This window comes from Rhipicephalus microplus, chromosome X (genome assembly GCF_043290135.1).
Source record: "Rhipicephalus microplus isolate Deutch F79 chromosome X, USDA_Rmic, whole genome shotgun sequence".
Taxonomy (NCBI): domain Eukaryota; kingdom Metazoa; phylum Arthropoda; class Arachnida; order Ixodida; family Ixodidae; genus Rhipicephalus; species Rhipicephalus microplus.
Window position 1 is genome coordinate 191,370,782 of NC_134710.1, and position 27,676 is coordinate 191,398,457.

Sequence of the window (27,676 nt, forward strand, 5' to 3'; positions counted from 1 at the left end):
CACTATAGGCAGGTGTACAGTGGTTCTATGCTTCGGCCATGGCTTGGCTAAAAACGAAGCCAATAACTCGGCCGCTAAATAAACGTTTTGTACGTCAAAACAACAGGCGTTGGTCAAAATATCAATTGCCATTATTTTACTCAAATAAACAAAACACATAAAACAGTATCTTGTAAGCATTTATAATAACTACTTTGATATTTGAAGAAGTCAGTAAGCCAGGATTGAATAACTCTGATGGTAAGCCAGTCTCAACTGTTTGTACAGTCAAGCCGCGCCAAGCCATGCCATGAAGCATGTGAATGTCAGACGTCTTTTGTCACATGTGCGTCGACGTCGTAAACAACGTTTGATTGCCTATTAACTGTCTTATTATTCGTTCTTCATTTGAACCTCTTTGGACCACTTTAGCGTGCCCATCAGAAGCAAGCTGTGACAGGCGTGATGAGCTAGAGTAAAAATAACCGCAAGCGATATCTAGAACCCGATGCGTGGAATGATCGTTTGCCGAAATCTACGCATTATGAAGTAAGAAAGAATGCTACCGCGCGTTCAACACCGCCTGCTATGGACGTCGGTTCAGAACATGTGGTCACAAGTGCGTCTGAATCCTCGGACGATGATGAAGCATCCGTGTCAGTCGAGGACATTGGACGAGAAAACAACATCGTAGGAGAAGAGTCGGCTGGCGACTGCGACACCGACGATGAATTGTCAGATCAACTCTCAAATGCGACGGAGCCGTCTGATGCTCTGCCAAGCTCCAACTTCTTTCGGTTGGAGTTTGCGCGCCCGCTTGGCAACGCAAACACCTTGTCTGTAGGGGATGCCCTCGTGCTTGTAATGGACTTCGCAATTAAGCATGGTTTGTCGTGGACTGCCATTGAAGACCTGTTAAAATTATGTAATAATATTTTAGGAACGAATCTGCTTCCAAACAGCAAGTACCTGTTCAGAAAGTTCACTGCAACTTCACCACAAGATATGAAGTTCTACTTTTACTGCCCGTTTTGCAATCGGCTGCTGGCCAAGACAGGTGGTAGCTTAAGTGAACGCAATAGTCTGACTGGTATGTGCTGTGGAAAGGGCTACACCGGCCGGAAGTTGACAGCAGATGGCTCCTTTTTTGTTGGCTTGCCATTAAAAAAGCAAATTTCATCCGTGCTCGCTGATGATGGTTTGAGAGAAGACCTTTACAAATCATTAAATGAAAAAAAAGACACAGAAAATGCTAGTGTGTCAGATGTGACTGATGGTGCCTTCTATCTGACCCAGCGAAAAAAGCTTGGTTGCCAGAAAGATGACATCACATTAACTGTCAGTGCAGATGGAAGCCCTGTATTTAAATCAACTAACTACTCAATTTGGCCTGTACATCTGACTGTGAATGAGCTTCCACCACACAGACGGTGGAGCAACATCATTTGTGCGCTCTTGTGGTATGGTACCAAACATCCAGACATGACATTAGTTCTCGAGGCATTCGCCGAACAAATGAACGAACTCTCTACTGAAGGAATCTGCTGGAATGTGAATGGTCGACAAGTGCATTCAAAGGTATCCTGTGTCTCCTTAAAATATTGCACCTATTCAGTTTTGTTTTACTCACGCAGTTACATAGATGTAGTGCTAGGAATGCAAATGACAGCCTTCTCGAACTTTCTAGGTGTACTGCATAACTGCTGTTGCTGATGCACCAGCCCGGGCTTCCATGCAGAACGTCCTACAGTTCAATGGCTATTATGGCTGTTCCTGGTGCCTACATCCTGGAGAATTCATTGAAGGTATAATAATATCTACCTTTTTGCTGGTTATATGTGTTTATGAGTGTCACCTGTTATTTGTGTTCTGCCAAAGCTACATAAGTCTCGTCTTAACTTCTGCAGGATGTGTGAAGTACCCTGTTGGTTCAACTTTTGAAGACAGGACTGCAGCTAGCATGTTGACTGACATGCAAATGGCAGCGAAAATGAAGCGCTCTATCAAAGGGGTGAAGGGGCCATCACCTCTCCTCAACGTTCCTGGATTTGACATTGTCTGGAGCTTTCGCCCTGATTACATGCATGCTGTGTTGCTTGGAGTTGTACGCCAAGTCACAGAACTGTGGTTTTCAGACACAGGAAGGGCATGTTATATTGGGTCTCCTCGGACATTAAGGGAAGCAGATGAGCGTCTCCTAAGCCAGAGACCTCCAGTGTGCTTTAATAGAACACCGAGATCTCTTAAGCTTCGAAAGTATTGGAAGGCATCTGAGTGGGAGTCTTGGCTCCTCTTCTACAGCCTTCCATGTCTGAAAGGCATCCTGCCAGCTCAGTTTCTGGAGCACTTTGCTCTCCTGGTGTCTTCAGTGTATACCCTGTTAAAGAGTCATGTGACATCACAAGAAATTGACGACTGTACATTAGAAATAACAAAGTTTGTTGTCATGACCGAATGTAATTATGAGAAAGCACAGATGACTTCTAATATGCACACACTGCTGCATTTGCCAAAGAGTGTGCTACTGCATGGACCACTTTGGGCTATCTCATGCTTCGAATTCGAAAGCAACATGGGTAACCTAGTAAGACTTGTGTCTTCATCAAACGGTATCCCTTTTCAAATCTTGTCACGAATTCTTCTAATGAGCAATTTTAATCAGCTTCTATCTATGGCATCAGAAGAAGTTAAGGAACTTTGTTTGCACACAAAAAAAAAGTGCATGGGAGTAAAACTGCTTGGAAAACCACAGGTGCCTTCACATGACCTAATGGAATTCGTAAATGGCAAAATCACTGGTGTGCAAAGGATTGAAGAGCATAGTCGCATCTGTGTGAATGGATGCATCATGCATACTGATAATTACAATCCAGGGTCAAGAAAAAGAGACTCAACTGCAGGGAAATTAGGAGATGACTATGTGAAAATAGAGAATATATTCAATGTCTGTAAAGTCGATGGAAGCTCTGAGATTTTCATTGTCTCTCACAATTACCAAGTGAAGAGTTTTGAAGGAGTAAGCCACCTAAAAGTAGCACGCAAATGTGCTTCAAAAGCTATTCATTCAATTTCAAGGTCTCTTCGTCCATGCATATACCTTAATTTGAATGGGACAATGTTTTTTGCGGAGTTGTGCAATCGCTATGGATCATTTTAGTGAAACAGTGATGATTCTCATTCTATCTTATGTTCACTCCCAATCATCTAAATTTTATCCATGTTACTTTTGCTGCTTATTCTGTAGAGTCCACATTTTCTCACTGTTCACTGTTAGCTCACTGTTAGTCTTTCCTAAACCTCTTTTTTTAGCTGTTTCGATGCTGTGAACTTCTTTTACAGCTGTCTCTACGACATTCAAGTTGTAGTTCCTCACACATCTGTCTGACTTCCTTTTTATCGATCAACCTCGTCAGCTCAACCAGTGTTTTTTTTTTTTTTTCAGATCTTGAGTTGGTCATGTCACGTGCTTCTCTTTGCTTTTTCAATCATTTGTGGTTTTTGAGCTTTCAGTTCTTGCCTTAGTGCTTTACCTCCAACTTCAAGTGCTGCTTCAGAAACCATTATTGTTACAATTTTATTCATTCCCTCAATGTTGATATTTTCTTGTCTTAAAGCACTGTATTTCTATCGAAGCATTGTATTTTACCTAATCTCTATTTTTACTCTGACTTTATTAGGGTTGGCCGTTCTGGCAACTTGCTTAGCTGAAAGTGGTACATTTGCTTAAAGTGACAGTCTGAATTTCTGAGAAACCTCATTTTGGCAATTTTTTCAGAATGTGTAGCACAATGCTCTGTTAAATCCACTTTTCTTTCTTCACATTTACACTACAGCTACTTTTAATAACATCCCCTAACTTTCCTTGGCATGATTGTCTGTTAGATAATCAAATCCTTACATGTACATAAAAAGAAAACAAACCCTTACATGTAAAGTTATTTGCTCTTTTAGAGGGACCGACAACAGACTTTTTCAACCGAGTTTCTTCTGGCTCAACAGAAAGCTTATCTTTCATAGTGTTCGTAGCTGCAGTAATTAACCCCAAAAGCACGTATTTTATCAGAGGTATTTTTCAATCTGAAAGGCTCCGAACACAAATGTGCCTTTTCGTCCAGTAACACTGAAAATTGATAGCGATTCCAGTAGCCCTTCTAGCTATTTGTGCATGCTGTCCTTGTGCTTTCGCGGGAGTTTCTGCAACTATATTTAACCACATTTATTCTGAGCTTTACAACTATTTTTAAAAATAACAAGTCATTACATTGACACGATGTGGCTTTATACAGCTTCGCTGTGTTGTGCCACATTGCATGCACGCCTGCACCCAAGGTTTTTGAACCTGTGCCGTGGAGAACTTGTCCTTTGTCGTTACTCTCTCGACACACAAGCCAAGCCTAGTCACTGAAAATGTCATTGCGCATATGTGCAGCCGTGCCGAGTAGCAGTACACGTTATTTCCAAGACAAAATGTAGGTAGAAAAACCACGCTGCTCCAAAATCTTGGCGACCTGTAAGCTGAGTACACGGTTTCATGAGCATGCATAGAAGTTGCTCAAGACGTGCTAACGAGCATGGGATCATTACGTCACGCGAAAGCAGCACCACTTTAATGCGTACTACTAATGCAGGCCGGTATGGATATTTTTATGGATTAATATATTTTACTATAAAGAAGCCAACAATATTTCAATACTAACAAGAAAAATTTCTGACCGCATACACTAATCAACTTTCATGTGACAGGGCACATCGAATAATTTTAAGTTTTTGCTACCGGATGTGCTACAGGTCATTTTTTGCAATCTTTATTAACGAAATAAAGGCATAAATTCACTTCTCATGAGAAAAACAGGGTTGGTTTGAGTCACTATGAGGATCATTCTTTCCATTCGTGCAGTAACCTCATTTCATGTTCTGGGCAGTTGTTGGTCCCTATGAAGGTTGTCACTTATGTGTAGACATAAGTTCAACTGTTTATTATTTTGCTTAATGGAGTACTAGGCTTAAAGCCTCATAAGTACCAATTTCACATATATTTATGCTATTACTTGGGTAAATTGTGTATGTATTTATTTACGTCTGTCCCTTTTTACGTTTGTTCCTTTTCCTTAATTATTGAAGCATAACTGAACCAAATATTAAACTGCTTGGCACAAAGTGGAACCTGTTATGGTACAAACTAGTAGTACTGTCTTAATATTCACTTGAAAACTTGTGAGACATATCACTTATTAGAAGCTGTTTCATAGCAAGTGAAACTTGAATGCATGAAGAATCAATTCAGCACATTACACTATAAGTAGCAAGGAAGCAGGACTACTTGTGAGACAACTTTGAATGTTTGAATGTTTATTTTCATATTCTATGTACATATTCTATGTACAGATAACAAACACTTGTTGGACCTATAGCCAAAGGCTAGTGGAAGGTCCAAATAAAGAATACATATAAAGATTTCCTAGCAAAGCAGCGAGAAGAGAAAAGAAAAAACTGTGGTAATTTTCCAGTATACAAAATATTCAAGATTATTTGAAAATCCATAGTAAATCAATTCAACCAACAAGGAATATACATTACAGTACCAAAGAACAAAGTATACGGGCTACATACAGATGCAATGAGAAGATACAGTGCCATTGATCAAGAAACTATGTCGTACAAAAATCTATACATTTGAATCAGTAAGCAATAAGATGACTATAGGTGACCTGTAAAATACGTACCCTATGAGAACATAGAGATATGGCCATATGTTACCTAATAATACACACTATCGCGTGTCAGTAATTGCATAGAAAGAGCAGTAACCAAATAAGTATAAAATTCACTACCTTGAACCATACTAACAACATTTCCATAATTTACTGTGTCTGTAACAAAGAAAGAAAATATTGTTTCAAGGCTTTAGGGAACTTTATGGCAATGGAACCTGTTGTGTCTCCGCTCAAAGCAAGAGGGACCATTTGACAGCAAGTGGTCTCTCTTGTGGTCTGTCAATGGAATCCACTTGCTCTGAAGTGGCACCACTTGGCAGCAAGTGGGACCTCTTGAGAGACCACTTGACAGCAAGTGGGGCCATTTAAGGGACCACTTGGCAGCAAGTGGTACCACTTGAGAGACCACTTGACAGCAAGTGGGACCACTTGAGAGACCACTTGGCAGCAAGTGGGGCCACTTAAAGGACCACTTGGCAGCAAGTGGGACCACTTGAGAGACCACTTGACAGCAAGTGGGACCACTTGAGAGACCACTTGACAGCAAGTGGGACCACTTGAGAGACCACTTGACAGCAAGTGGAACCACTTTAAAGACCACTTGGCAGCAAGTGGAACCACTTGAAATCCCACTTCAAATTTTCGCCTGGGGTACTACAGAGAAACGTCGACGCCGAGTCGGCCACCACCAAAACTGCACATCTGGCGTACCCCTGACCATAGGCCTCTCTGCTTTCATTGTGGGGAAGCAGGCCACATCGTTCGGTATTGCGCTTATCGCGTCGCAGGGTATATACCAAGGATTTGCTTCCACTATTCCTAAGCGCCATTTACAACGAAACGCCTGACGTCGACACGAGTATCGTGACCCTGCGAGATGTTCCTCCTGGGTTTCGGTCGCGCTCACCCTCTCCGGTGCGTTATTCTCCATCCTCTAAATGGAGCGCCACTGACATGCCGAGAGGAAGATGTCCCAGTCCACGCCGAGGAAACTAAAAGCAGCGACCTCAGGGGGAAGGTTGCGAATCGTCGAAGTGCTGAAAATCCCCCAATACTGCCGAGCGAAGCGACAGGAATTTTCGATGATTCGACGATTGATAGGGTTGTAACGGCCGAAGTTGCAATTACCATTGACGCACATAACATCACGGCATTGGTCGATACTGGCGCGGACTTCTCAATAATGAGTGAGAGTCTGGCAGACAAGCTCAGGAAGGTACGAATGGAATGGACGGGACCACAGATTAGAGGAGCTGGAGGGCAGCTACTCACACCTACCGGAAAGTGCACCGCAAGAATGAAATAGGGGATGCATCCTTCGTCGCAACTTTTGTTATTCTTTCCGAGTGTTGCAAACAGGCAATCCTAGGGATGGATTTCTTGCGTAAATATGGTGCCATCATCAATATACTAGACGGTGTACTTCTCAGCGGATTAAAGCGCAGCGCTACACCGAAAATCCCCGTGCGCCATCTGCGTGGCACACCATCGCCATGAGCACTCACCTCAGCACCCGCGTTAGCGCAATTTAGAGTTGCTGTATATGCTACCATTAGGTAGCAGAGCTGCGCATAGGTCTGTCATCTTGCCCACTGAGACGTCTATGTCATGCAGCAAAACCACCCCTTCCGAAAGTAGGAGTCGAAGCAGCCCAGCAGCTCCGTGCGTTTTCTCGCTCGTTTATTCCCCTTCGCTGGTGCAATGACTTTCGCTTCGAAGGAAAAAAACAGAAAACTTTGAACAAAAAATGGTAATACTACTGATGCTATAGCTTGTTCGATGGCAGTCACCATAGGAAGACAGTTTTGTTTTAAATAGCAAACAAGAAAGCCTTGACTTAACGAGAATCGTGTACACAATTTGCAACAACTTAAGTTCTGCAAATCATTTGTTTCACGTAGGTTTTCACTGGTTTAAACAATTAAGTAAATGGCTCAATAAAACAACTGCTAGAACTATACTTCCGTGTTTTACAAATAACGCAAACAAACAAGAATTTCCGACTTATCTATACGTAGCTGTGGCATCCTGTCATCGTGGCGAATACGCAGAACTGAGTCACGGCGCAGTGCCGCACAGACACCAGTAACACTGACGTTCACGAAAAACTGACAACATAAGACACAATCACAACACCATCGAAAAAGTACTTCCTCACTCATCGGGATCACTTCGCCGGACTGTTGGGCAGTGGTGGTGGTGGCGCCAGTGGCGTGGCGGTCACCAGCACCCGCGCGGCCATAAAGTTGGCTCTGCCTAAAATAGATGTTTTTGCACACGTGAGCGTGCTTGGTGAATGGGGGTGCGAACGGCGAGTTCTGCCAGTGGCGCAACTTTGCTACCTAAAGGGAGCACAGTAACTCTAGTGCCGTTCAACCCGTGCGCAACGCTGGCACTTCGCATTCTATCAGGGCTCTCATTGGGAAGATGGTGTGAATTTTTTTATTCGCAATGTCCAAGATGTTTGGGAAGTGCGAGTAATTGCATGCAGTGCTGGAGGTGTTCGCACTTGCTCTTATGTACGCATGTACTACATGGCGTATTGAAGAGCAAAGAAACAATGACTTGGTATAGTTATATTTATTGAAGAGCATGAGAAACATCATCACTCATCTTCTGCGTATACGTGAGACTCGATCACACGCAGATATAAGAACATTAAAAACGGTGGTGCACAATGCCCATAAAGTCACGCGACAAAAATAATAAAAGACTGTATGGCGCAGACAACCAGTGTACACGTTGCAATGAAAGCCAGCGCAAACAGGGTCTTTATCCTCACTTTGTACAGTATCCGTCTCTTGCGAAACGGTATCCTCTTGCAACGACACCCCATCCAACCAAGGGTGGCAAGTATACCCGCGTCATTTGGTCGGAACCGACACGCGCACTGCGCCTATGAAAAGCATATAAAAGCAGCACACGTCTCGTCTGGCTTGCGGGTGAAAAGCACACGATGGATGCCAAAAGCGCACGCTTAAAGAACCAACAGTTTCTCATTTCCCAAATGTAGTGCCTTCCAAAGTAATTAAAAAAAAGGCACCGAGCATGTAACTCTTCATTTTGCACTTCAGCTATGTGGCAGAGGCAACGCCTCGTCACATTTATTAACCTGTGTAGCTAAAGAAGAATGACGATACGCGTCACCGTTTTGGTAACTTCACGTGACGTTGCAGTTTTCTTTGGTAGGAGCTCCTTCCTTTCTAATCGGAAGATCGAAATAAGATTTGAAGGAATATTCTCTAATGCTCCGCGGCAAAGCTGGCCCAAAACTTGGCCACACTCGAGCTGTTTGAGGTTATGTTGCCCTGCCTGCAGCCTTCCTGCGGGCGTGCATGCGGCAACTCGCTGAAATAGTAACAGTGTCCAAGGGAGATTCGCTCTCGCCAAGCTGACTAACAAAGTGTGAGCAAGAAAGTCGCACCCATCACAAAATATGACTGTTGTGAAGGACTGCAAGTGGAAATTGAGGCTTGCTTGTCCAAATTAACACTACGAATAGGAAGAGGAAAAAAACCGCACACACAAAATGAAACATCACAATAACTTACTCCCGCTCGCAGCTATTCAGTCACTTCAGCAGCGCCCACGACTCTCAGCGTTTTGGTTCTCTGGACTAGATGTTTATCGAGGTATTACATCCCGGCAAAGCGACAAGGAAAAGCCGCTGACAAGAAACATCTGAGGTAAGATGTGCGTTGCACAGATTCAACAATGATGCTGGTGCATGGAGCATAACTGAAGGCATTTCTGCCAGCTGCTGTAAATGTGGGAAGATGCATTTATCCACTCGTTCTCTTAAGCAAGCACTGCGCAGTTGTGCTCAGATATCTGGCTAAACTTCTGGACACACAGTACCACTTAGTTATGATAATTAAAAAAATGAATGTGACGAGAAAAAATTTCTTGAGAATACAATTTCAAGTTCACGTCATCTGTCACATCACAATCATTATTATTAATTACTGCATACACGATAAGCTGCTATGTTGTATTTGAAGCTTGCTTTAGAGGCAAGAGTACACATGAATACTAAGGTGTACATATTCCACTATCATTTTCCCCTATATTGGGACAAACGTACACATGATGTGTCTAGGCAGCTTAACAGTATGGTACATGAACTGATTTGGCACTTTCCCTGCACAAAACACAAATTGCACAAGAATTTATATTTCAGACTTCAGTGCACTTTTAGGTATACTGGTCAGTTCAAAATAGTTCAGGCTTAGCTAACGAGCACAGGTTCACCCAACATTAAGCAAACTTACAAAAATAATTACATGGTCATTTTTTTTCTTTCTCCTGCAGCAACATTCAGCCGCATTCACGCCAAAGAGCACGTTGCTCTGGCATTTTATTAAATGCTGAAGGAGACTGATCCGAAAGGCACATAATATGCATGAGCACGCAGCAAATAAATTCTTGCATGTTTGCTAACAGCCATTTCTTTAGCTTGCTTGCTTTTAAGTGTAGGCTGATTTCTGCACTAAAGGCAACAGGAATTCGGGAACAAAGCTTAATGTTGACAAATCGATATTTTTAATTGACCGCAATAACTGGGTCACGAAAATCAGACAGGCATTAAACAGAAGAGAATTGTGACAGTGTTGTCTGTTAACAAGTGCAAAAATGGCACAAAGGTAGGTAAGCAGAAAGCAACCTGAAGCAAACAGGCCAGAGCTTCCTTCATGAAAAGAAAGTTCCGCAACCGATGGAGATTCAAAACAGAAAAAAACAAACATTGACCTACACATAAAATACAACCTCTGCTTCAAAGAGAGAACATGCCCATCACAGACACTGCGTAAAGCAGAGCTGCGTGATAAGGAACGTCAACAGTAACTTTTGGATTCCTTCATTATCATTCTCGCAAATTGAGGACCTTCTAAGGCAAAAGAAGATCCCACTAGCAGTCTACAAAATTTTTTCACCTTTTTTTGTCGATTCTGATATGCGAGAAATTCAATTGATTCAGCAGTGACGAGAGAAAAAAATATATATATGCCCAAGCAAGAAGCATGCATACACCCTCCAATCATTCTGCCTAATCTGGTAACAATTTTTGAAATGTGGCAGCCAAACACCGACACTAAACATTCAATGCTCGCTTCTCAGCATCATTTCTTACATTATAAGACGGGGAACAGATACAGCACATAACTTGTTTTCAATATAGATATACCACTCCCCCTTCAAGCTGCTCGTCTGAGCTGCAGCCTAGGCTACGATATGGGCGGCCTGAGAACTCTCCCGACCTGCAGGACGCTCAGTCATCAGGCACAGGAGGTGCGGGTATGTCGGGGATGCTGAGCCGCAACTGCTGCTTGCTGGACGGAGCCGCGGGGAGGGGGGCGCCAGAAGCGCCCCACTTTGGGATGTCGTAGTAGTGTCGGCTGTCATCGGACTCCGGGGCGCAGGGATGTGGCGCGACACGCCGTAGCGCGGCCGTCGGAAAGTCGTAGTCCAGCAGCGGGTTGTGCCGATGGTCAACGACGGGTCGAGGCACTTGCGGAATGTCGTAGTACACGCCTGCCGATGGGTTCACCACCGCAGGCTTGGCTGCAGAGAACCACAAAATGTCTGATCACGCAGGTGTTTCGCGGTCTGTTCACAGCTTTTTAGCCCAGCCTGTGGTTAGTTATAGTAAAGATACTAAGCACTTCGTTCTCCAGACAACTAAAAATTTAAGTAACATAAAAGCAGGCAGGGTTGCCAGCTTTTGCCACTTTGCGCCAATGTGGATGCTTTAGGCCGGTGGCGGCAAAAAATTTGTCTTGGCTCCATTTTTGGCATTTCCTTTTTTCCTCAATTGAAGCAATATTATCAATGTCTGCTGACGTCGAAGCCATTAGTGTTTCAGTATATGACACGAAACATGACAATCAAAACGTGCTTCCAGATCTAAAAACTAAAGTTGGCACTTTGATTACACAGATAATAAATTTTGTTGAAAAAGATGATACAGTGTCACAACTAGGCTCAACAGTCTTTGGTGGCAATTCAAACAGACGTACAAAAATGCATGTATAAAGTGCCAGTAAATCATGTTTCGTGCACACAACATAAAGCTGAGCATATTTTTTGTGTGAGCGAACACGGCTTTAAACCACAGATCAAGGTGAAAAGGAATCGAAAGCATTCAGCATTCAGGGCGATCTTTATTTACCGACATTAGAAATCGAACTTCCCACGTTTCAAGTGAAGACTTCAAAATAAGAACTCATGTAGCAGGGACATGAGTCACTGAACTTGGAATGAAAAGTGTGAGAAACCTATTGCCACTGGCATCAACGCCCGCGAACGATTAAAGCGCGACTAGGTGAGGAGGGGAAAAACAACCAAAACTGATAACTCGATACAAATAGTCGTAATTTTACATATGTGAAAGTTAACGATTTGATGTGTGGGGCTTGACGTCCCAAGACCACCATATGGCTATGAGAGATGCCGTAGTGGGGGGCTCTGGAAATTTTGACAACCTGGGGTTTTTTAACGTGCACCCAAATCTGAGCACACGGGCCTACAGCCTTTTCGCCTCTATCGAAAATGCAGCCGCCGCAGCCGAGATTTGATCCCACGACCTACGGATTAGCAGTCGAGTACCTTAGCCACTTGACCACCGCAGCGGGCTATATATGGGAACGTTAACAATAAACATACTTTATGTGTATCTGACAACTGGCTAAATGATTGATTGCCTTAATTTGTGGTCGAGTGCCATAAATGGGGAGGGGGAGGGGGCGTATCCAAGAAATATGCTATCAGAGAGCTTGCAAGGTCTATTCACATAGGTCGCGAAAGTTCAAGCAAAAAGCGGTTCAGAAGCTAGTGACAGCGAAATCAGCATGGGGAGTCATGGGAACTGCGATTGAAGCGCGACTGTATGTGAAAGGAACAGACACTAATAGTGAAAAAATCAAGTTTTGTTCAAAGTCGAAGCTATCACTATGTTTTACAAATAACATTTCTTTCCCCAAAAAATATTATGCAGGTGTAGTGAGCAAAGAATTTAAGACAGTTTTTCATTATTACGAAAAAACTTTTTTAGCGCCCTCTGCCCATGCTATACTTCTTCACTGCAGCCCTTGCAGTGCACGAACTGCATGGTCTGCACTGCAGAAACAATGCATGTGCTGTGCAAGGATGCAGTAGCAGCAAACATATGCCTGGCGACCCATGTATTCTAGATAATAAACCAGTGCAATGATAGGGAACACAGTGTTCGCTAGACATTCATGCATCAGTATTCTTGCAACCCAGTTTCTTTCTTGAGCTTGCAGTGCCTACTATTCGTGTTATGCAGTGCCTACAACTATTCGTGTTATATTCATGTAATAAAGCTACGGGTTTGGAGAAATACAACATGTAAGCTTTTCAGTTCTACCGGTTGTACACACGCAGGTAAACATGAGCTTATTGAGTCAATGAAGAGGCACAAAATAAATCTCCGACCTTAGCCACTCACTATACCAGTGGTTAAGTTTCAAATGTTATTCTACATACCAAAAGCTGAAGTTAGGATTTCACGTTCGAACGTGCTACTTTTAAAGATAAGTGTCTTGAACTTGCTCAATAATGCTTACTATTTGAGCTTGTGCAGGCGAAAATAAACAAGAACTTGTCATAGTGTTCGTAAATTACAATTATTCAACCGGAAACATACCTGGTGAGCTCATATTTCCATGCAGCGAAATGCTGGACGGCATGCTGTTCGCCCTGACTTCCGAGATGGTGGACGCTGCAACATCTCCGACCTGCGAGGAAGCCTGTGAAAGATTGATCACATTAAGAAGAACGAAAGATGCAACCAGCCGAGAAGCTCTGCATTCGTAACATGCCCGCTTGCGCGCCATGACTGCGCTGCTCCGTAACATTCCGCGTAAAAATGACAAGTTTTCCTCAATTCGGTTTCCGACAGTGATAAGCAGACACAGTAGTATCGCTTCGGTTGCCAGAAGCAGCAGGTTGGTCATGGCACCCCCGCCACTATCTTTGCTGTCCTGTCATCTTTAAGTGACAGGACACGTGATCGTCGAGTGCTATAAGGTCATCAAAGGAAAAACAGAAGGGTGTGCACAAATGTGTGTGTATATATATATATAAGAACTGTATGTGGACGTACACGAACAGTTGGTTTCGTTCTCAGTGTTGACAGTGATTCTTCCTCTTTTTTACTTTCTTTCTTTTCTTTCTTTTTCTTTTTTTTTTCGTCTTTTTTCTTTCCCCCCCTTTTTTTAAGTTCCCTCTCACTCTCGCAAACATCTTTCAAGGCGAGAGGGACGCGGCAGCAACGAAGTTTTGAAGATCATGTCAGCATAACTTATCCCCTGATGAAGGGAGGACCCCTCCCGAAACTGTTGGGAAATAAATATATTTATCCTTGTTGACAACGCTCCCGTTGTGCCATATCCCATATATATATATATATATATATATATATATATATATATATATCAAATAAGGGAAAGAAGTGTATACCTAAGGGCTCGTTTTTCCGTGTTTTAACGCAATAATAATGAGATCTAACAGACAGTAATGCCAAGGAATGTACAGGGGAAGTTATTAGAACCAATGGAATGTAAATAAGAAGAAACAAAAGTGGATGAAAAAATAACCAGCCTTGAGCAGGCTGGTTATTTTTTCATCCACTTTTCGTTCTTCTTATTTACATTCCATTGGTTCTAATAACTTCCCCTATACATTCCTTGGCATTACTGTCTGTTAGATCTCATATATATATATATATATATATATATATATATATATATATATGCATGCATGTATCATCAGCTGAAAAGTGAAGAAAGGACGTTCACGTCATCTATGGCAAAGCAAGATAAGGAGTTATGGCCAGTACACAAGCACTGCTAGATTACGTTCCCTGATGACTGGCGCGACGAGTGATATCAGGCGATTACTGCGGCTTGCGTCGCCGTGGTCGCGAACAACGTTTGATATGTTGGCAGTAGGCTATGTACTGCAGGTGCGAGCAGTGAGAGAGAGCAGTCTAGCGACGCTTGCCTACCTGCCATAGCTCGTTACTATTTTTTTCGGCAACAGATGACGCTGAAAGCGAACGTGTTTCCTGTCAGTTGATGGCACTATAGGCAGCCGCCGCAGAGCGCAGGCCACACGATCGCGTATTCCATTTTATAAAGGACGACAGTGTACATCTGGTTCCAATGCAATTGAGACTACAAAAAGGTTCGAACCTTTAGCACATAAATGATGCCTTCCTAATTTACTTTACAGTCGAACCCAGTTATAATGATAGTGGTTTTAACAATATATTGGTTATAACAATGAGAAGCTAATTCACCGTCAAATTTTGTATGTTTTATTTGGTAATGCCCACCTGTTGCATCATAAGTTACAACAATGCATTCCGGCAACTGGGTGTCCGTGCCGAAATGTAATGGAATTGATTGATATGTGGGTTTTAACTTCCCAAAACCACCATATGATTATGAGAGACACCTTAGTGAAGGGCTCCGGAAATTTTGACCACCTGGGGTTCTTTAACGTGCACCCAAATCTGAGCACACAGGCCTACAACATTTCCGCCTTCATCGGAAATGCAGCCGCCACAGCCGGGATTCGATCCCGCGATCTGCGGGTCAGTGTAATGGAATCCTCAATTCTTGAAAAGTTGCAGTTTCGCCGCAAGGGCGAAGCAATGAACGCGATAGCAATAATTTGGAATGTAACGCTGAGACTGGCAAGCAGATCGAAACGTGCAGCGCGCTGCTCACGCACAAATGACGCATACACAGGACGAGAGCGAACTAACAATGTTTACTGCTTGACACTTGACGCGCTCATTAAACAAGAACGACGCACGAAACGTAATGACAAGTACAAATGAGTTTAAACTAACAAACATCCCAGTTTTATACTTCGCGGTGTATGAAACGCGCACCCTTTTCGCAAACAGGGCCTGTGCAGCAAGCCAAGGGATTTTTGTGGGCCCAGCAACAACACCGTCGTTCCGGTGAATACTGAAGGCCCACGATTCTCCCCACCGAAGGATAATCGTACGCACACAGGCATATAATCCCCCCCCCCCGCCGTGCCATTTGCGGGGCAAAGTACACGTGAGAGAAAAGCGCGCGTAGTTACCTCGACGGAAACGGAAAAAATTTCATCTATCTGTTTGTACATTTGTCTGCTTGTCCGCCGTAAGGATATCTCAAACGGCTCCGAACGATACCTAAACGACCAACCCCATCCACAGCACCCACCAATATTGCTCAAGTTTAAGCGTTCATACTTGTGTGATTGTCAATTAAAAAGCTATTATTGCGCATATCTAAAGCACCATAACAACATGTCAATATTCTGTATGTGTGTCTTTATACTAGGGAAGGCATACATAAGGAATTCTAAGGACCGTAGCGTTTATCAGGCTGCGCTGACAATGCAATGCCATGCTCAAAAAGGCAAGTGTTTCCAACACTTTGCTAAGAAGACACAGTGGTGGCACCTGCTCGTCGCTTTGCGTTCTACACCTTATCGCCTCTAAGACAGGCATGCATGCCTTCCTTCGTTTTAGAATATAACTGCCAGATAGCACTTGTGTCTAACGTGCCTGGGTACGCACGTTCGCCTTCATGGCACCGATCGAGACACTCTAACGCAGCGCCTCCAGAATACAATTCCCCGATTTTCTCGTGCAGAACATCAAATAAACGTTTTGTTCACTCTCTCCAGACGCAAGACTAGCGTCTTTCAACGACATTTGCAGTGGGCCACTGGGATACGGGGCCAATTTTTTTTCTTTCTTGAGTTTTCATATATACGTATAGATATACGGTGAATGAGGCAGTGGCGGTAAAAAATGAGCCGAGATTGTCCATACAATTGCTATCGGAATAGAAGAAGAAAACTAGAAATTCAAGCTGGAAGCTGCCAAACCCCCGTCCACAACTCCAACGTCCCCGAGCTCCTTCAAAGTCATAACATGCTTCACTGAATAGAGTGCGGTAATGCCGACTTTTGAAATCTGTTATATACAGAGCGGGAGCGGCTTTTGTAAATAGACTTACTAATTTGCAATTAGAGTAAAAAGGTAAAACATTGACAAATTTCAGCATCCGAAACTTGTGACGTTATACCTTGGCGCTACATGCGGTTTGTGGCAGCCCTATGAAAGTGTCCAAATTTTCTAGCATGTCCGAAAAATCGGCAGCTTTGTCATGCTTATCACTGATGTATGTTGGCATATCGCATACGATATTACAGTTCTCTCACAGCAGCCTGCCATATCTCTATTCTGCTTTTTTTCATGCAACCCGTTTGCAGCAATTATCCCTTATAACAATGAAATTTTCGTTACACTTGAGTATTGTTATAAGTGGGTTTGACTGTATTACAAGGTTAATGCAATTCTTTGTTTCACATCCACATATAGTTCTGACAACGAAATGACAACGGATCATAAAAGTATCAGTGAAAGCCAAGAACTGAACTAGGAATGGAGGAGGCAGACGATCCTATCCCTTCCTGCTGTGTTTCTGCTCGCACATTTACAATACCTAGCACCAACTGGCCCAGCAGATCACCATCATGAAATGACGACAATCTCTACACCACTGGAAAGAACGTATACAATTTCATTTTAGGAATAGGCGGCCCCGTGCTGTAAGCACAAAACAGGAATAAAAAAGAAAACAAACCAGATTTTGAGGTATACTGCGTCAGACATTCAACGAGCCCTCATCGCTGCAAGCAGAATAGCTCGCCATCTCTCAACAGTTGTTTTACTCCCACCTCAGCACTGGAGTAGCCAGAAAGGGGGAGGGTTCAGATCTTTTTTTTTATGCACATAAAACGGAACTCACACACACATACGTAAAGCATGGCTGAAACCCCCTTTTTGTAAAAAAAAATATGGCGGCGATACAGCATTCCGGCTGTACCAGATTGAAATCCTCACAGCAAACAGCTCCTTGTTTTTATATTTATGCTCTAAAATGCATAACATAAATTTCCAACAATGCTATACTAGGCCTCAATATCACTGAAACGTTCTGTGTGGTGTTTCTTATGTAAGCAGTTTTTTCATATTTCGTTGAAACAACTTTTCCGCATTTCGTTTTCTTTTTGTTTTGAAATAAACACATTGTTACTATTTTGGGTGAGCAGGTTGTATTTCGTCATTAGCCCTGCGAATGCACGACATATGATTGACTGCTGGCTATCGAGGGAATAGCCCCCCGGTGAAAAGCGATTCCCTGTATTACGATGATTTGCCATTGCTGCGCGTCTATTCATGCGACGTTTCTCACCGGAGAGTGGGGGTGGGATGCCTTCCGGTCGGCGCTGCCTGGCGCAAAGGCGTAGTACTGGTGCATCGCCGTCTTGGGGTTACGCGGCGCCGGCAGTCGCGGGGGCCGCGGCGGCGGCCGTCCTTCCTCGCAAGAGTCTGAATGCGCCCCGCTGTCATACGCACTCATTGAACTTAGCGTGCTTAGGCGGTCGCTTGAACTGGAACCTGCAGAAAGAGAAAGGTTCTAAAGAACTAACCAATGGGTGGGCTTTTTTTCTTATGCCACCTTCAGGCTAATTTTATTGATATGTGGGATTTTCAATTAACGCCCCGAAACCACCATGATGTAGTGGAGGACTATAAATTTCGACCACCTGGGGTTTTTCAACGTGCACCCAAACCTGAGCACAGGGGCCTATAGCATTTTCGCCTCCATCGAAAATGCAGCCGCCACCGCCTGGATTCGATTCCGCGACTTGCGAGTATGCAGCCTAGTACCTTAGCCACTAGACCACCGTGTCGGGCCCACCTTAAGGTTCATCGACACAAAAACCAATCAACAAACTGGTGAACTGAGAGACTACACGTTCATTCATGGTCAGGAAAGCGTGAAAGGCTATAGCGACGACATGGAAATGCTCATACGAAAAGCTCTTGTGCTGTTTTCTTCACATGTCTTTCAACTTCGCACTTGTTCTCTCATCCTCCTCCTTTTACTGCTACTCTATAGTGCTACTACTACTACTACTACTACTACTACTACTACTACTACTACTACTACTACTACTACTACTACTACTAGTACTACTACTACCACTACCAAACTTTGAGAATAGGTTCAACGGTGTAATCAACCATTTATTTCAAAGCGTTCCGGCAATATCACAAATGCAGTGTAAGACTGGCAAAGTCTGACTACGAGGTTAAAGATTTTTTGGCGAAAACGGTGAAGCCAGAATAACACTAACGAGATTCAACGCTCCATTAAAACAAAGTTCTCCAAGCTGTTCTTCAGGAGCGCCGTAATGCTACTGGTGTGCATTGAAACGATCCCGCGTGCATGCCATAACTGAAACGTCACCCGCTTATATTGTGCAAATTACTATTGCCTTTGTGCCTCTGTAATTAGACAGAAAAGAAGAAAACATGGTTGATTTTCCTTTTTTAGGAATCCGTATATTACAAAAGTGAAACGTGTCCTCACAGAAGTAGTTGTACATTGTTTTGCCAGAACAGCTAAGAAATGAATGCTTCAGATAACAAGTGGCAATGTCACGCGACGAACAGCAAGCAGCTTAAAACTTGCCGCGCATACCTCAAGTAGAAAGCGGGGACAAACAACTGTCACAGCTCGACACCTGAAAGCATGCTGTTCGAACAGAAAGAGAGACGCATGAAATGAACGCACAGGTATACACAGGATGAGGGCGAACAACGGTCACGATTCTTACTTTTTCGTGTGGGAAAAGCACACTTCTGTCGTAAACGCGGGTGCGGCAGCGAGAGAAAGGAGGTTCGTGCTATCTTTAACTACTGTGCCTTGAAAGCAAGCTTGCAGTTGAACCACAAGGGGTAAGAAGCATCCATATCCCGAGATAAGCGCGAGCGCGAGTGAGTCACCATGCTAGAGAACATCTACACGCACTTTGAACATGCGTGTGGTGGCACGCACGCACAGCGACGTGTGGGTTGGCGCGTAACTTTCATGCCCGAAGTGCTATCTCTCTACTGATAATGGAAACGCAGTGAACTTGCCGAGTTCTGAAGACCGCCAGCGGTATACAGGGTGCATATAAATGGCTCGCCGTTAACGTGTTGGAGCAGCGTCGCTCTGTGACATAGTGGCTAGTGTTGCCCGTTGAAGGGCGCAAGGTCGCTGATTCGACATCCCACTGCGGAGCTTTTCCTTCTCTTTTTTTTTTTCACGGCAATCTGCTAGTAAACATTTTACATTGTGATATCCGAGACGGAAACATGTCATGGAGTCGTGGTGGACCCCGGCATGAAACGCTTTCGTGCCAAAAAGCAGCACCCGACGACGGCTGGAGATGCCATCGTCTACTTGTTGTGCATAATATGTTTGCACAAGCAGAGTAAGATTTATCTTGTGCTGGCTTTACTGCTTCATACATACTATATAGCGCATACTGAAAATGTAATGAAAGTAGTATTTGTCATGGACAAATAAAAGCTATACTAAGCGAATTGTTTTATGAATTAATGTGTCACTTACTGCCACTGCTGGATGTAGAGACGGCACTAAGCGTGCTGACGCGTCGACAGCCATCAGAGGAGTCGTCTTGCTTCTGTAAGAAATGAAACGTCAAATGTCAGCTGATGGCAGTCAGAGATTGTGCGCTCATTTGCACGTGATAGGGCCTGTGCTGCAACGAACTGATTCGCAAGCTGAACGTATACATTCGGATCAAAGTAGCCGATTCGGCATATGTCACGATATTTCTGATTATTGAACGAAAGAAGGGGAATTCGAAACACTCGTTTTCCATTGTTAGACACAACAACAATGAGAACTAACAGAACAGAAAGCGAAGGTGAGTATAACGAACATTATCTGTAGTAATTATGATGCAAGAATGAAGAAAGTAAAGTAGATGAAAAGATAAATTCTTTTGTTCACTGCACTTCTAATATAATAATTGCTGCAAGTTCCCGTATACGCCTCACCGCGGTGGTCTAGTGAGTAAGGTACTCGGCTGCTGACCAGCAGGTCGTGGGGTAGAATCCCGGCTGCGGCAGCTGCATTTCATATGGAGGCGGAAATGCTGTAGGCCTGTGTGCTCAGATTTCGATGCACATTAAAGAGCTCCAGGTGGTCGAAATTTCCGGAGCCCTCCACTACGGCGGCTCTCATAATCATAAGGTGGTTTTGGGACATCAAACCCCACATCAATAAAATCAATTAACTTCCCCTATACTTACCTAGGCTTTCCGGTCTGTAAGTTCTCATTGATGTTGCACATTGCAACCCGCGCGAGTGTTACATAAGTCTTAAAGCCTTAAAGAACATTTGGATTGTCGAAGGAGTCTGACATCCCGCCCCACTTATGGCACAGCCAGACTACTTTTATGTGACGCTAATATTGCCATCATGATTAGTGCGAAAATAATTTTTTGATTTACATCTGGATACGATGCAGTCACGATTGTGGGGAGCTAAATAGAATCTGTAGTGTGCATGAAAAGGCTGTTACCGCAGAATGTAAAAACTCACCGGGTTCTTTACGCATTCGCATGAGACGACTCAGGGGCAAAAGATCTCCGGTGTGATTATTTTACAGTGCTCTTTAGTACACAGGAACAACAATTTTTAAAGATTTTTTTTATCCAAAGTGACCACGCAACTTCCACGCCTCGAGGCACACCCGAAAGGAACGCCACTCATTTTATTATTTTTTTAGTGAAGTGAGTGAATGTTGTCTATGACCATGCACTTGTTCCGTGCGTGCGTGAGTGTGCGAAGGGTGGAGGGGGGTAGGGGGTGGAATGAAAGCCTTAGATACGCCCGTGTTAACTCATAAATGAACTGCGCCACTTCTCTTTGAAGAGATGGCAGCAAGCTGACAACAAAAGATCACAGCACTAGCGAGCACCATTTTCCAACTCGCACTTGTGGCTGTTAATATTTTAGCAAGTTGAAATGAGCGACATAATGGTACATAATGTCGTTTATTGATGAGTAGAAACCCTGCACATGTAACGCTAGAAGGCTTTTAATTATGGTTAAGCTAACGCTTTTTCGAGTTTAAGGCGACACGAAAAAGGAATATTAGGGACACTACTGCGATGGCACCCGCGGCGTCATATCTGCTAACTAACAAATGAGCACGTCATTTGATTACGCGCTGTTTAAAGGTGTGTAAATAATAAAATGAAATGATTACCAGCCCTGCAGTTTGTCAAGATTGCTTGCATAATACTCAGCCATAACCGAGTTAAACCAACCGTAACAAACTTAAGTGACACTTCGTTGCACTTTGACTTGAGTAGTACAGCTGGTTTTAATAGTTTACGGCCAGTTAATGTTTAATAAACAATACTTATGGGTGGAAGCTGAAACGTCTTGACACTTTCGGTAGGCACCCTACATACTTTTTGTCTTTTGTGACAGCATAAAAATACAGCAAGCGACTATCTTTGCTTGATTGATGCTGTTTTATCGCTTCAGTTATGTGGAATAATGAACACTTGCGTGTCCAACAGTCAGTGTTGATTCCGTAGATCTAACAACAGTCAGTGTCGATTCCGTAGATCTAACAATCATAAAACTGCAACCACACAAAAAACTTAAAAAAAGAGGAGTTTCAGAAAAGACCACTGTAATCTGCAGTAATGAAAAATTGACGTGGTTCTGCAGTCTATGCAGTATGCGTTCATCTTTATGAAACAAAAATAAATGAATAGTGCGTGGAAAGTGGACTTGCCATGTTAGGCAGTGTCGTGTGCTGGATGTCACGACTTCGGCTTCCACGCCTGTTTCCTTTGCCGGTGATGATTTGTCGTAGGTCACTGAGACTGAATGACTGCTTTGCTGCCTGCGCTGAACGCTGCTTCTGTTTGTAAAGCTCACGAAGAGCCTGGAGGTTGCTCTGAGAAAGAACAGAGAATAGAACTAATAAACTAAAAAAAAGTCACAGCTTTGCCGCAAAGGCGACGCAATGAACACGATAGCAACAATTTGAAAGGTTACGTGCAGAATGGAAAGCAGATCGAAATGTGCCCCGCATTTCTCGCGCACAAATTACACACAAAACGTACTCACAGGTACCGATGCACGCGTATAAGCGTCTCATTTGTTACTTCGCTGAGTCTGAAAAGCACGGGCTTTTCGTGAACGGAGACTGCAATAATTTCAGTGACCTTTGCGCGCCCAGTAACTACAGCAGAATCGTTACACGTATAGCCTAAGGCCAGCCAATGCGTACGATTCTCCCCTCCTCGCCACGAGATAAGGGCGCGCGAGGAGAGTAGCTCAACTTCTCTAAGCCGGGCAATTGAACTACCCGTAGGAGATTGGAGTGGGCGCCGCTGCGCGATGTGGCGACGTGCGCTCATCGCGCCATCTTTCTGGTAATGCCGAAAACACAGCAGCAATAAGTGGTAGGTATAAATAGCTTGCCGTTTATATATTTAAGAATGTTCTTTGGGGTGGCTTAGTGGTTAACGCCTCGCTTTTACGACGCAGAGGTCCCATGTTCGATTTCGCGTGCTGAAGTGTTTCTTTTTCTGAATTTTTTTTTCTGCATTTTCACACATATAGATAGGTATACATATACGGTGTATGACGCCGATGCCGGCGGCAAAATCTAGCGGAGAGTGTTCATATAATTGCTATCGCGACAAAAATACTACCCACACAATCAGAGAACTAACAGACACAGCTACGTGACGTCTGACCCCAGTGACAGTAGATCGTATAAATTAATCTGAAATACCTTCCTGGCTATTATTGTCACATTAGTTATGTTTTACTTTACGTGTAATAAAGGTATCTTTTACTTTATATCTATCGACTAAACAGATTTCATGACAACCAACGAACGGTGACCGGCGTCTGTGTTCTTTTTAAGTGTAGCTAAAAGCTCCCCTAAGCTTCCTCCTCGTACTATTGACAAAAGCCCCTGGCAGAGAGGGGCCGACTGCGTCTCCACTGGAGACGGCTGTGGGAGAGGGCAAACGCTTGCGACGAGCGCGTAATTGCCCTCACATGATATGTACAGATTCTCAAGGAACGCATCTTGACAAAGCTTGGCGCCAATACAGTTCAGCTGTGCGCAGTACTATGTCTCTCCTCGTGCTGCAACCAGTGGCAAAAACTCACTCACCACAGGGTCTCGCATACTCTTCGTGAGCGTCCCGCTCTGCACTCAGATACGACGCGATATGCACATGTAAAGGAGGAACCAGGTGCCTGCTGACTCGTGTGAGTAGTTGGGACTTCGATATTCATTCACTTCTACAAAAGCTGTACCTGCCAATGCAGCAAGAAAACAACCGATATGAAAAGATGGGTCTGTACACTCACATCTTCGCTGTTTTTGGAGTTTTCGTTGTTCTTCTTCCAGTCATCAAAGAGCTTCTCAATCTGCGAGAAGGGAATGCCCTTCTTGTACATTTCTATTATTCGAACGAGGTCCTCTTGCGTATTTGAGAAGACCATTTCCGGCATGCCTGGATAAAAGAAAGCGGCACGTCCAAAGTTTCAGGTTCGTCTCTCTCACTTGGTATTGTTGTGAGAACCATATGGCCGACATGCAATATTGCGCTAGCAGAATTTCCCACACACCACAACTGCACTAAACATGATGCCTGCATGTATGCTAGTGCCACTGTCGATGAAAGCCATGATTTTAAAGCTTCGATGGTGATGAGAATTAGAGACAGAAATTACGAAATCGCACGGAATCACCGCAATTACAATTCCAACTCAAGGACCGCCATATCGGTTAGGCTCCGTCTGTGGACAAGCGTAATTTGCAGTTTTTGGATATCGCCATCCAGGGTACACGTTATTTTGAACAATGGTTACCGTATATATCACCCTAATAAATGAGAAGTTGTTTTGGTTCGATAACATAGTTAACATGAAGTGATGAGACCACAACATTCGTGTCAGCATTGCACGATGTTTAGTTAAATAAAGGCATTCGCTCTGCTTGTTAATACTGCTGTCTTAGTTTAGTTACACGCTTTTTTTCAAACTATGCCCCCCCGACTTAAAGTATTTGGCACCCGACATTGATATTGTTGAAAAACTCGGGTCTAAATAAATCTTAAGGCCGTGGTGCATAGCTTTGCCAACGTTGAATTAATTCATTCAAGCTTTGTAATTGTTAAAATAACAATGCATTCATGTTCGTACCACCATAACTACCAAGAATTCGCTCGCCATATTAGAAAAAAATTAATAATGTAGTTTAACCAGTAGTGGTTGCTTTCAACATGCACCAATAGCGAAGAATATGCCTGATGAAGTATATAGCTGAAGAACGGTAGTAGCATTAGTGTTGTAGTTTACATATGCGCTTGATGATTATGAATGTGCTTTCACGTGAAAATGACAATCATATCGCGATTTTGTGGCAGTACCGCTAGCTGTATACTCATTTTTAGTCACTATAAGAATAGCAGGAGAGAAAAAAAAGTACCTTGATCAGTTTGTCCACTTGTGGAATTCGTTTCATTTTTCACTTCACCTTGATCACTTTGACTTGGTGCAAAGCTTTGTCCTAGTAACCACGATGAACGGAAAGTAAATTCACAGTGAATATGGTTGCCAAACTTAGTTCAACAAAACATCGCTTCTTACAGTTCCACGAATGATTGTAAAGGTAGCGAAAATGGTTTGTGATCAAAGTGAATATTATTTTTTCACCTTACAGACGTATGCCTAACAGTCCATGTGAGAGTGATACGTGCAACAAGAAAAAAAAAAATTAGAGTCAACAGTTGTCACTTATCACAGAACTATAAGAAAACAGCGAGAAGGCAATGCAGTTCTGCTTAATTCATTATATACAGGAAGCCCCAGAATTTAAAAATATGCCGACACACGCAATGATGATGTGATCAAATGCCTACTGTTGACTGTTACCTGGAGTGAGTCAGACTATTCTTTACGTTCTCATTATTTGTCGTACTAGGTCAATTTTATTAACTAATTTGTAAGCAACGAAAATGAACTGCACATTCAAATGAGAAACTTGTTCATTGGTTTGCAAAGCATCCAATTAGATAGTTCAGAGCTTTATATCTGTTAATTTTAGTGTTTTACTACTAACTGCAAAGGCCCGCCAAATGCAAAAAAAACAAACCACGTGACAAGCCCGTTTGCGCGCCAGTGCGCACAAAGATTTCGGTGCTCCTAACGTTCCGCGTACGAATGACGATTTGTCTGATTATGCTGTCTAGACAGGGCTGCAACATGGATGGTGGCTTTGTGATGAACACGTTTTTCTATCGGCCATAAAAGCGATAACCGCTGTGATTACAGTCGAGCCCGACTATATCAAACCCGTTTATATCAAATTATCCCGTATATCGAACGACTCCTAAACACGGTAAGTTTACATTGAGAATATATAGCAAAAGTTACTGTTTTATCGAACGAAAATAGCAACAACAACTGATATATCAAACTCCATGTGCCTCAAAAGTGCCCCAGCAAGTTGGCTTTCCCTCGCGGTGGCGGAGAAAACTGCCGGCGCCACCCTGGAAAAAGTTGGTTAGACCCGGTTGTGCGTGGGCGAACACCCCCCTCCAAGAAATAATCCTGGCCTGCTCGCAGCGCTTACAGCCAATTAGAGGCCGTCGTGCTTTCTCCGAGGCGCGGAGGTGGTAGAAGTGAGCGCCATTTTTTATTTATTTATGTTTGTGTGCCTGCTGCTGCCAATTCAGCGTGGTTTGTGGTGTTGCCTGTTGGTGCTCTGTGAACTGTATTGGCATGCTGTCATCATGGCTTGCGCAAAGAGGCAAAACTTGCCGTTCGCCGCGAAACTCGAAATCATCAATTGGGTTGAGCACGGTGAAAAGAAGTCCGATGTCACAGCCGCGTACAAAATTCCAAGGAGCACCTTGAGTACTATCCTGAAGAACAAGGCAGACATCAGGGCCAAGTCGGACAAACGGCTAGGTGCCCGTGGCGCTTGATGTGTGCGCGCTGCTGTGTACGAAGATGTTGAAGCGGCCGTTTACAAGTGGTTTGTGGACGTTCGCTCGCGAAACATCCCAGTGTCCGGCCCTATGATCGAGCAGAAAGCCAAGGACCTTGCTTTTCTACTTGGCAGGAATTATTTCTAACGTGGTTCAGGCTGGCTTCAGCGGTTGAAAGAACGTCACGACATCGTTGGCAAAGCTGTTACAAATGAAAGCAGAGCGGCGGACCTGGAGTTGTAGAAAAATGGCTCGAGGAAAACTGGCGAGATATTGCAGCAAGATATAGAGCCCAAGATATCTGCATTGCGGATGAAACCGCTCTATTTTGGCAAATGTTGCCAAACAAGACACTTGCATGTCGTGGCGACAAGCAAGCGGCGGCAAGACAAACAAAGCTCGTGTGTCCGTGCTGTTGACAGCTATTTTAGACGGATCGAAAAAGCTTCGACCTCTGGTTATCGGGAAAAGCATGGCACCGCGGTGTTTTCGGAATGTGCTGTCGCTTCCAGTTACCTACCGAGCAAAGTCAAAAGCGTGGATGACCGGGGAGCTTTTCAGCAGATGGCTATCGTCGTGGAATGATGATTTGGTAGGCGAAAATCGCAAGGTGTGCCTGCTCGTGGACAATTGTTCATCGCACTACTGCAGTACGGCCTTCAGCAACACCGAGCTGCGTTTTTTGCCCCCGAACGCCACGTCTGTACTGCAACCACTGGATCAAGGCGTTATACGGGCAATGAAAGCCGGCTATCGAAAGCACCTAGTGGAGAGGCTGCTGCAGAACCTTCGTGTAGGTAAGGAGCTTAAGATCCACTTGCTTGGAGCTATTTCTATGTTGAGTAGATCGTGGGCAGATGTCAAGACGGAGACGATCCAGAACTGCTTTAGGCATGCCGGCTTCCACATGCCTGGTGATGACACCCCAAATTCTGACAGCGCTGAAGACACTGCAGGTGTTTCTGCAGAAGTTTGGAACGAGCTGGCAGAGTTCCCGGGTGCTATCGACAGATCGACATTCGACGAGTTCGCCAGTGCGAAC

The 27,676-nt window shown here is 43.8% G+C and overlaps 2 protein-coding genes across 9 annotated transcripts in view; one reads left to right on the top strand and one right to left on the bottom strand.

The window, feature by feature from the left end:
* The first annotated feature begins 70 nt into the window (after positions 1-70).
* Positions 71-5,158, top strand: LOC142775909 (uncharacterized). The gene is made up of 3 exons (XM_075878407.1): positions 71-1,557; positions 1,667-1,784; positions 1,887-5,158. Exons 1-3 carry the CDS (start codon positions 568-570, stop codon positions 3,134-3,136), a joined length of 2,358 nt encoding a protein of 785 aa, XP_075734522.1. The 5' UTR covers positions 71-567; the 3' UTR covers positions 3,137-5,158.
* Positions 5,159-8,258: 3,100 nt separating this feature from the next.
* Positions 8,259-27,676, bottom strand: part of stumps (DBB domain-containing protein stumps) — a 99,866-nt gene continuing 80,448 nt past the window's right edge. For all 8 annotated transcript variants that reach the window (XM_037428809.2, XM_075878406.1, XM_075878405.1 and 5 more), the window contains exons 9-15: positions 25,131-25,211; positions 24,008-24,153; positions 22,407-22,571; positions 20,198-20,270; positions 17,984-18,189; positions 13,360-13,462; positions 8,259-11,255 (exon numbers count right to left, since the gene is read on the bottom strand). In XM_037428809.2, the coding sequence (XP_037284706.2) occupies positions 10,963-11,255; positions 13,360-13,462; positions 17,984-18,189; positions 20,198-20,270; positions 22,407-22,571; positions 24,008-24,153; positions 25,131-25,211 (1,067 nt within the window). In that variant the 3' untranslated portion in view covers positions 8,259-10,962. The remainder of the gene's footprint in view (positions 11,256-13,359; positions 13,463-17,983; positions 18,190-20,197; positions 20,271-22,406; positions 22,572-24,007; positions 24,154-25,130; positions 25,212-27,676) is intronic.